The following is an 11,012-nucleotide window of genomic DNA, read 5'->3' as shown; positions in this document are numbered from 1 at the left end:
GGGACACATGTGAAGGAGATGTGCCACAAATTAGAAGATGACCGTTTTTTTTTGGGGAGTGGGGAGCTTTGTGCAAAATATTAACACACGTCTACGGTAAGACTGCCACACATACAAGTCAAAGCTAATGCAATGGGGGTAGGACCCCAAATGAAACATTTAACAAACTACTAGTACTCATATGTGCATTTTTCATCGTATTAGGACTAACTTGGAACCCCTCAAAATAGTTTTATGATTTGTCGTGCATTTTACTCCTAAACGAATAAGTGATCAGGTTAATAGCGCTAGTGTAACCTTATAACCCTACTGGCAATTTACATGTTTTTATCTTTGTTGTTGATTGTACTCATGTGCCATGTTGAGGGAAGCCGTAATTTATTTTTGCACTAAGAAGAAATGAATATTCAATATTTTTTACCGACAATAATGAAAATGGGCGGTATACTCACAAATATCCAATGTCAGCACAAAGAGAAGTTTTACATAGGTTTAGTGTCGGGGGTTGAACCCTGGTAGGCTAAGGGTATGGCCTAACGGCCGAGTTAAGTCTGTAATGCCGGCTTATCAAGGTAAGTCTTTTCTATGTATTACCACATTATGAAAGATCAACGTAACAACGAGGGGCATGACTAAAAACTCTTAAATTATAATTTCTACACCAAAAACATCCCACCATTTGTAGGTGTGTAAAAAGATATAGTGACTAGTTTGATGGAAGATGTTCATCATGTTATAGGTTGTACGATATTTGAGGTATCGTTGGTCAATAAATCTTCAAATGGACTATTTTTTTTAGAAGAAAAGGGCATAGCCCGGCTCCATCACTGAAACCCGATTAATTATGGACTAATTATTCCCCTAAAGAAAACCAAGCAATGCTAGTCATAAAACCTCCGTTTTTTTTGAGACATTTTTTTATTCTTTTTTTGCGGGAAACCGCGGACATTACAACAAGGCTTTTACAGAGAGGACCTCCAAGAAGAACAAAAATACACCCAAGTCCCTCTGCATAACAGAGCCACCGATACAGAGCATCACGTTCCGGCGGCGCGCCGCCGCCGCACCTTCACAGCCGCCTTGGAAACGAAGATGACCCCTGACGGACGGGAAGTCGCCGGTCCTCGAACTCCGAAGAGCCTCCATCAAACTAGTCAGCACGCCTCCAACTCCACGACGCAGCCGACCAGGCACCCTACAACTCCTACGCTATAAACAACTGGGAGCGGCTGGCGGAGGGAGTGGGAACCGGCGGTTCGCCGGCGTCGAGGTGGATCTGCGGGGGGAAGAAAAATCGCCTCTCTCTACTGTGCGGGAGGAGGAGAACGTCATTTTTTATTCGGTTTTGCTATGTCTCAGTCAACTGAGATTTTCTTAAGTCTAAGTCACTTGCAAAAAAGTACTTGAGTTGCACTTTTCTGTTAAAAAGTGCAATTGCACTTTTCTGGCAGAAATGTGCAACTGGACCGAGTTGCACTTTTCTTTGAACTGCAATTGCACTTTTCTGAGGTGACTGAGACTTAAGAAAATCTCAGTCAACTTAGATATAGACACCCTTTTTTATTCTAACCATGTAGACTAGGTAGAAGTTATGCTTGTATTTTGAGTATCCTTTTGACCAATAAATACGAGATCACCTTCGAAAAACAGCAGCTTGAGATGCAACTATGGATCAAAATTGTTTTTGAAACTTGGGGATCCAAATCCAAGGCAAAACCCGATGCAAATAGCGTGAGGGCAGCCGCGTAGGAGAAGATAACCTGCGACCCCAGTTTGCTCGCGGCCGAAAGGGACACCACACCACCAAGGCACCAACACAGCACCGCACCGTACGGCCAGGTTGGCGTCCCGCATTCCCGGGCCCACCCGGCAACCCCACCTGTCATCGACTACCTCACGCGTAGCAACCGCGTTTCCCTTTCCCCGTACCAGTAGAAAGCAACGCAAGTCGAGACGCGCAGCGAGCGAAGCACCACCGCTTGGTCGCCACCACGTCCCGCTGCCGCTGCCGCCGCCGCCGTCGGAGGAGGAACCCGGCTGCGCACCATGGCGGGGAGGGGCCGCAACGGCTTCGACGACGACGACGTCAACCCCTTCGCGGTGAGCTACTCCCCGCCTCGCTCTGCCCCGCCGCCACCACCCTAGCCGTCGGCACGGGCCGTCGGGAAGCTTCCTCCGTGCGCGTAGATCTCCGGGTGTGCTTTGCTGTTTCCGATCCGCGTAGGTTTTTTTTTGCTTGCTTGCGTCTGGGATCCGCCATTGTTTCGGTTCCCGCCGTGCTGGATCTGAGCGTGGGAGCGGGATGCGGTGGGAAGATGCGGATTCGCGCGGGTCGAGTTGGCGATTACGCTGTGTCGGTAGTGTCGGTGGATTGCTCTCGGAGCGGTTTGTTTGCCCTGGATCTGTGCTCATCTGGTGAACTAAGCTGCGTATCAGATAAGTAGCAGCCTGTGCTGGGCGATTTGAAGCGGGATGCATGGAGTAGCATATGTTTACTGGTGCTTGGGATTTCGGTATCGTAGCAGACTAACCAATGTGGTACCTTCGATGTGTGTGATGCTAGATCATCTCGCGCTTTCCTGTGTCTGGAGGACACGCCTCATATGCCTAGGCTCACTTGTTAGTTGTTATTGACTACTTCATTTTTTAGGAACGCCCTCGGGAACTGCTTTTACTGAGTTGTTTGTGAATACTGGAGTATAATTGTTGGAGCTCGGTTACTACCGTTGGGCATTTGTGACTTCAACAGTAGAGGATGGCCAGCTTTGCCGCCTTAGTTTCTTTATGCTGCTAGTGTTTGTCAGGTAGAGGATGAGACACTTGCCGCTGGTTCGGCAGATGCAATACCATGATGCTTACCTTAGAGCATCTCCAGTCGCGTCCCCCAAAGCGTCCCCCAAAGGGATTTGGGGCGCGCCGGACAAAAAAAGCGTTCCAGCCGCGTCCCCCAAAGCCCATTTTTGTCCGGCGCGGCCCGATACGGTGTCCGGCGCCCCGAGCCCGTCCCCGTCCCACAGGGGACGCTCCGGGGACGCCGGACACAACGAAAAGCGAGGCGGGGAGTGGCGGGGCCGACCCGTCAGCCGCACAGGAAGGCTAAAACCCCGTCGCCTACCTTTGGTCAAGCGACGTTAATGGCGTCCCTGTTTTCCCAGGCGACGCAGGGACGCGTCTCGTCGTGCATGGCCGCGTGGCCGTCCGCGCCGGAGTTATTGTGTGCAACCACCCGCTGCCGCCGCTGTTTTAAGACGCCCTGCAGTTCTCGCCGCTCATAATCCTTATCGTCGCCGCCGCCTCCCCCCTCCCAGATCTTCTCCTCGCCGCTCAAAAAATGTCGACCTCGTCCTCCCGCAAGATCGCCGCGGCGAACGGCTTCGGCCGCGGCAGCCTCACCGTGGCGGAGGCGTGGGCGCTGTACCACGCCCGGTATCCAGTCCCGCCGGACATGCGGCTGCCAAGCAGCGGCGGCTGGAAGATGGCCGTGAACGGCATTGGCGTTCCGCCGCCGCCGAAGCCGCGCACGGACCAATGGAGGGACGCCATCAAGGCCCGTCGGGCTCAACTCACCGCCGAGGAGCGGTTGGATCCGACATGGGCGGTCAACGACAACGACGCCTGGTGGACGTCGTACTTCCAGCGGCGTACGACGTCGAGATGCACGGCACCGACAACCTCGTCGGCGGCCCCAACAACCTGGAACAGGAAGGCCGCGCCTGTTCGGGGCGTTCCGGGGCGCACCCTCGAGAACGTCATCCGCGGCCTCCGCAACGGCGCTCCAAGGCTGGAGATGCCGTCGTCGCCGCCGCCGTCTCCTCAATGGCAGCCGAGGAGGACGACGTACTCGTCCTCCTCGCACTCTTCTTCCTCGGGACCGGCGCGATCGACGCCGTCCTCGCTGCATCGGTCGGCGCCCTACACCGTCCCCAAACGGGAGGTCAAGGAGGAGCCGGCGACGCCCGTCAACACGAGGCGTGGCGGCAGCGGCAGCGGGCGGCAGCAAGGGAGGCGCGGCGGCGCCCTCCTCATCCCGGCCGGAGGTGAAGGAGGAGCCGGAGGAAGCGTCGCGAGCGGCGGCTGGCGGCGGAGTACGAGCGGCAGCGGCTCATCGCCGGCCAGCCGACGACCCCGAGGACTGCCCAGGGCTGCGGGCGGCGTTCTTGGCGTCCATGGACGACAAGGACGCCTGGAGGGGCGACCTGGACGCGGCGAACGCCATGTCCATCCGCGACTCCGGCAAGCCGCTGGTGGACCTCACCGACGATGGCGAGGCAGGACCAAGCGGCTTGGTGAAGGACGAGCCCGTGGACGAGCCCGTCGACGAGCGCGTCAAGCAGGAGGTCGTCACCGACGAGATGTACAACTTCCAGCAGTACTACGACGCCTCCGGCCGCCGCAAGTGGTTCTAGATTAGGTTTAGTTTTAAAGTTAGTCAAATTTCGTTCGAATCTATGTAAGTTTGGACGAATCTAATCGAATCTAGTTAAGTTTAAAATTTGCGAAATTTTGTTTGGGGGACGCGACTGGGGAGCGACGTCCCCCAAACGCGGCACGAACGAAACACGTCCCCCAAACGCTCAATCCGGCGCGGTTTGGGGGACGGTTTGGGGGACGCGACTGGAGATGCTCTTACTTCTTTGGGGTCATTTTAAGGCAGCAGCAGTAACAGACCCACTGTTTTATGTTTTGTAATTCAAGTAACCTTCTAAATTTTATATCGACGTGCTACAAGGTTAACGTGATACCCAATGTATGGATAGTTATAATGGATAAAAATCCGAGGTCTGAGATATCTCCGTTGTACTGCTCTAGATGGGAAGTTGTAAAATTGAACTGTCCATGTCACAAGTTCTTTAGTACCACTTGATAGGTCTATTTGTTGGTGATGTCATCAAGCTGATGTAGATAATACCATGTTTGACTGCAATCGATTTAAACATACCTGCTCTTTGGTAACACACATATCATTGTTGTGGCGATCGCATACAAAACCAAATATGCCTGTGGACGCATTTCTGCATTGGCAGGCCATGCTCAATCACATGCCAAAATATTTTTGTTTTTTTTTATCGTCCATATTTACTGACTACTGGGTATATACAGTCAAAACCTCCATCTAGTTCTTAATAATCAAGTATAGACACTGGTATGCAGCAATTCTTGCACCCATCTCCAGTCAGTTTTTTTGGGTGTTTTTATATTATTAGATTTCTTTAATCAGTTTTTCATATTATGCTATGTTATGTTGATAGTTCATATATATAGAGTATTGTTGTTGACCAGCAGGTTAGACTTTTGGGAAAAAGAGATCATGCTATTATTAACTTGCTCATATGCTTCTAGTTTGTCTGTTCCTAATATCTTCCAAATGCTTCATATTCTACAGGGTGGGAGCGTTCCCCCGGCATCCAATTCTCGACTCTCACCTCTCTCCCACGAACCAGCAGGTTTTTATAATGTGGACATTCCAATGGATTCAACTAAGGTACTTCTAGTTTATAGAAGTTTTTATTAACTCCAGTATTTAACATATCCTATTGCTGTAGTTTGATAGATGCTATCTTCGCCATTGTCATGGTCAATTTTGTACGTATTATCAAGTACTTGTCATGATTATCGTAACCAGTTTTGATGAAAATTATAAGGCATCCATGCATAAAAAATATTGTTTTATTTCGGCCATTATTATTGCTTTATCCTTCTTAAACAATCTAAGCATGACCGACCAAAATAACCTCTGTCATCTACCCAAAGCAGTTAATGGAAGGGCACTTTAGTCATTCTGTCTGTCAACTTTCTCAGTTTTGGAGGTGTCTTAATCCATGTGCTAGAGCAAAATACATGTTATAAAATTTAATGTGTAGAGTAAAATTGTACAAGGAATGTAACATGTTATTTCTTTATTTACACTGTTCATGTGCGAAGTTAGTTTTGGTTATCCCTTGAATATTTTGTTGGTATGATTCCTTACGTTATGCATGCATTTATCTCCTGTTAGGATAAGAAAAAAGAGAAAGAACTCCAGGCGATGGAAGCTGATCTCAACAAAAGAGAAAAGGTATGTGCCTTAGCATTTTGCTGACTGATTTGGCAATTCTGCTACTCTTAGCACTAGCAGTTGTCTCATAAGTGGTGCAAAAGCATATGTAAAGCTAGAATCTACAACTTCATTGGGATTTATGATTTCCATATGCTACCTGCTGCATTGCTTTCTTTATCATTACAGCCATTGGACTAATCAAACCGTATTTATGTTGATTTTGGATTCCTGTTTCATTACTACCGCATATGGTAGCTATCTTAACCTAAAATCTCGACAGTTTATAGATGCTATATATTAATTATTTGCTGATCTGGCAATGTCTACCATCTGCTGTTCTGTATGAGTCTACAGAAGTTCCGTCTCGTCAACTTGTCAAACCTAATTAAGTAGCTGTCTGCTGTCAACAGGGTAATAGAGTTACAGAACACATAGTGTGTATCGAGTCAATGAGTATGAGATTTATGGACTACCAAAACTTCTCTGTTTGCTAATGATACAATTTGAGTCCCAAAGTAACATGGGCAGAAACAGGCATCATCCTGTACGGTTGGAGCGTTGGTCATATAACGGCTCTGCTTGAAAATGAAGGGTGCTTTTGCATGATAATTTATTTTAATCAGCCTCATTATTCCAGATAGGGGAATCTATGTCTCAGCTTGCTAAATTAGGTTGGCTATTGCTATGTATTTTTAAGTGATGAATGGTCTGCAATTTTGTTTCCCCAGTCAGAAGGGTTCATCTGGGAGAACCATGTTTCTTCAGGTTGATATTTAACCTGTTGAATTTTTACAGTGTTATGTCAGATTATTTAAATAAAAAAAGTTATTCTGTTTCTACTGCATTCCAAGTATATGGACACATGTTTAAGTATAACCATATGCAATGTTCCTTTTCCAAATGCTGATCTGGTTCCTCTTTTTTCATCTTCTTGCCATAGGAATTGCAAAGGAGGGAAGAGGCTGCATCACGAGGTATAACTCACATTCTTTCCTTATGCTGAATAGCTTTAATAGTTCTGTTTTGGTCACTTCACTAGCATAAAATATGAAGACAGAAGAAGCATTGATAAAAGCAATTTGTTCCCGGAAGTGTACCAAGAAACTGTTGCTTGCTCACTCATTTTGATTAGAGTGCCAGTGTTTCAGCATTGTTCACAGGAAAAGAACATAGCATTTTAGTGTTTAGATCATGGAATAGGGCATCAGGGTTATTATCAGTATATTACACTTTATGATTATTGGTAATTGGTAATATTTGGCTATTGGCTGATGATGTTCCTTTTCTTGATAACTTAGAATTGGTTTTTTCATGGCTCCAGTTTGGATGTCTGAAAATAAGCACTTGTCATTTCTTGTGGCAAGAGGAAATTTCGTTTCATACTTATTCTGCTTTTCCTATTGGCAGTATGTTTGCACAGTATATTTCTTCTAATCACATGTTTGTTTCATTTTCAGCTGGAATTGTCATTGAAGAGAAAAACTGGCCACCCCTTTTCCCTATGATTCACCACAATATTTCAAATGAGATACCCATCCATCTACAAAAAATGCAGTACCTTGCATTTTCATCATTTTTGGGTAAGCTCTGATAATGTAAAAATGTAGTGTTCGGTATGAATATGTAGTGCTACCATTGCATTTTTTGTGATTACCTGTACCAACCAGGCAACAACCATATGCCCCGTGCCATGATTGAGTTTTTGCTAGCGTATCAACTGTCAAGTACTTATGAAAATGGGATTGCCACCTCAATCTCTGCGTCATTTGATGCAGAAGCTGGGATGATTTTCTCTTCTCTAAAAAACCACGTCAAGCACCTTCAACAACAGGATCATGTCTAGCGATGCACTCCAACCCTGGCATCCACCGCCTCTCCCTCGAACCCCAAGTACCTGCCCTTTACCACCTCGACCCACTTGTCCCAAGCCTCGGCCTCCATGACTTCCCTCAGTCTTTGGCTCCCTCCACTCCGCCTCCTGCCTGCCTCTGATTGTACCACCACCAAACCTCCACAGCAGACGGAATTACCAAGCCTAATAACTGGACAAGCACGGTCAACAACCAACTTACCAGCATAGGGAAGCAGCACCACAAGTCCACTACATGGATCGCAACAGATCAGCCACAATAATATCACTGTCACAGGATCCATTTCAAAGATATCAGCCCATCGATCTGAATTGGGGTCCAATAGCAATATCACAAAAACATAGCCACAGTGCATCCTGTTGCCCCAGGAGCAACAAGCCACCGCTCCTTTCTCTCACTACTACCCTTCTCCTTGCATACCATGGCCATAACCCATGAGCAGTGAGTGGCCATATTCAGTAGCGACCTGCCAGCAACACATTTATAGCTCTTCTCAGTCTCTCTCAAGCAGCCTGACACAGGACCTGCACAGGTAGCTATTGGAGCCTAGTGGCGCCTGGATGCTGACCACCAATTTGAAGTAATACAAGTTCACCAACAAGTATTTCCAAGCGATATTGTCTCTTATTTCTTGCACCAATGAGATGATTATCAACATGAAATGAAACAATAAGTATGGATTCCTTGGCATAATGCCAAGGGATCTACATTTTCATTTTTATTAGTGGACCGAGAACTAATCTGGTAGATAAGTATTTCGATATGTTGAGCTACTATGGATTTTGTGTAATTTTTGTTAAATTTGGATCTCATGCAGGAATTGCTGCCTGCCTCTTCTTCAATATCATAGCGACTACAACAGCATGGATTAAAGGGGAAGGTATATCTGAAGTGTACCTTATTGTCTACACCTAATATATCAGTTGCTATCACACTACTTAACATGTGAACTAAAAATACATCTCTGCTTTAAAAGGTGTTATGATTTGGCTGCTTGCAATTATCTACTTCATATCTGGTGTCCCTGGGGCTTATGTGTTGTGGTATCGCCCTCTTTATAACGCAATGAGGTAAGACATATGGGTTGATGTTTTACTATAAATTCACCTTTCCAAATATTTCATGTGATCATATCTTGTTTTATTTAATGCCTGTCTCAGAACTGAGAGTGCTTTGAAGTTTGGGTGGTTTTTTCTGTTTTACATGGTAAGATACGCTGTATTAGGTTTCATGTGGCCACATCTTAACATTAAATGAAAGGCTCTGTACTCAACTGTTACCCTACTGTTCTTCTTTGTCCATTTCCAGATTCATATAATCTTCTGCGTGTGGTCAGCAGTGTCTCCTCCATTTCCTTTCAAGGGAAATTCTTTGACGTAAGTCTTGTATTCTTTTTCTTGTGCATCTACTTCTGGGATGCTGTGTAGGTTGTAAGTTGTAAATGAGTTTAGATGAGAGGGGTTATGCATTTCCTTTGTCACATTTTGTGTTTTGTTGATAAAAGATTATGTGATCACTTTAGCTGTTTCATCGAATGGTTTATCTAAACTCTAAACATGTTAGAAACATGCAAGAAATTACCAAGATAATCCATGAACTAGACGATTTAATGTGGAAAACCCAAATCGAGGAAAAAAAGGCCACACACAATTAGGTGCATTGCTAGCAGGGGAGTTTACAATGCGGCGTCAACAAATCGGTGCAGCTATAGAGGGTAATATTATAAGGGGTACATTGGCAAATCCAAGATGAATACGGGAAAATTATACACATCAGCATACTTGTGCTGAAGTAACAAATTCCTGAAACCATTGTTACCTTTTTCTTGAGCTGTGGTCCATGTTGACATCTGCAAGGGATCATGGTAGAAACATAATTTGTGATCCTGGAACTGAACATATAGGAATGCAATGTTATAACAGGTACTCCCTCTGTACCAGATTATAAGACGTTTAAGACTACTAAAACAGTGTGCTAGAACGTCTTATATTTCGGTACAGAGGTAGTACATGCTAATGCAGACTGCAATTGTCATGTTTCTTGTCAACCATGCCACTCAAAGTAGTGCTTACAGTGACTTCTAACTCTCCATGTTATCATATTTTACCTTTATATCATTACATTTGCTTTCAGTTTAGAATGCATAAACACTTTATTACTTGAATGACTAAACTTCGTTGCTTTCTAATGCTGCAGTGGGATTTTGCCTGCCATTGATGTCATAACCAAGAGTGCTATTGTTGGGGTAAGTCTAAATTACAAGTTTATCTAAATTATCAGAGGACTAATTTGTTTATGTAGCCTCATCTTCCACTCACCCAGTCCATGTTTTATGTGTTTTCCCCAAATGATTGAGCGCTTCATGCTGCCTTAGTTTGAGGCCCAGCAGAGTCCACTGACTAGACAAAAAAAAAACTTACATTTTGAAACAGATATCGTGCACTTTGCTTGGTAGATTTAACATCAATGCATTTGCAAGTGATATACTGGATCTACTAGTCTTATTCAATCCCTTACTGATGTTTATATTTTTGTGGCATTTTCCTTTGTCAGATATTCTACTTTGTTGGATTTGGACTGTTCTGCCTTGAATCACTGCTGAGCATAGCTGTCATTCAGGTGGGTGTGGTTTCCTCTTTTTTGTTGATTAAATGAAATGTTGAAATTCCATATGATTGTAACTCATGTCCCTGTATCTTGATCATCCAACTCTCTTACTCAACATGCAGCAAGTATACATGTACTTCCGTGGAAGTGGAAAAGCGCAGGAGATGAAACAACAGGCAGCACGTGGTGCCCTGAGTTCCGCGTTCTGATGAAGAAAACCAGCAGCCAGAGTAATAGGCAAGGTAGTGAGTGGGAAGGAAGACATGATGTCTGCCGATTGGGCATGGTAGTCTTGTACATCGCTGCACCGTGCGGATTTGGATCGTCGAAAGCATACACAGCTATATCTTTTTGCTCTTCTGTTCATACAAATATAACGAGCCTTCCTGCGTGGATACTTTTAACATGTTGTGTTGTTTCCATTTGTTGACATGGTTTTAGATGTAGCGAGAATTAATATCCTTGGTTGAATATATCTGCATATGCCGGTTCATTTC

General features: G+C 45.4%; 1 protein-coding gene across 1 annotated transcript; it reads left to right on the top strand.

Moving 5' to 3' along the window:
* Positions 1–1,918: 1,918 nt before the first annotated feature.
* Positions 1,919–11,012, top strand: LOC127327275 (secretory carrier-associated membrane protein 3). Its single transcript, XM_051354053.2, has 12 exons — positions 1,919–2,100; positions 5,384–5,482; positions 5,996–6,055; positions 6,978–7,011; positions 7,495–7,617; positions 8,726–8,788; positions 8,885–8,978; positions 9,069–9,114; positions 9,217–9,284; positions 10,105–10,153; positions 10,462–10,527; positions 10,638–11,012. The coding sequence occupies exons 1-12, from the start codon at positions 2,047–2,049 to the stop codon at positions 10,722–10,724; spliced, it is 843 nt and encodes a 280-aa protein (XP_051210013.1). The 5' UTR covers positions 1,919–2,046; the 3' UTR covers positions 10,725–11,012.

Source organism: Lolium perenne, chromosome 1 (assembly GCF_019359855.2).
Source record: "Lolium perenne isolate Kyuss_39 chromosome 1, Kyuss_2.0, whole genome shotgun sequence".
NCBI lineage: Eukaryota > Viridiplantae > Streptophyta > Magnoliopsida > Poales > Poaceae > Lolium > Lolium perenne.
This window is presented reverse-complemented; position numbering and strand designations above follow the sequence as displayed.

Bases quoted from the DNA above. Each gene is read 5' to 3' on its own strand.
- LOC127327275 (XM_051354053.2), top strand. From the start codon at position 2,047: ATGGCGGGGAGGGGCCGCAACGGCTTCGACGACGACGACGTCAACCCC. The intron at 7,618-8,725 runs GTAAGCTCTGAT...GATCTCATGCAG, and splicing joins TGCATTTTCATCATTTTTGG to GAATTGCTGCCTGCCTCTTC. The intron at 8,789-8,884 runs GTATATCTGAAG...CTGCTTTAAAAG, and splicing joins AGCATGGATTAAAGGGGAAG to GTGTTATGATTTGGCTGCTT.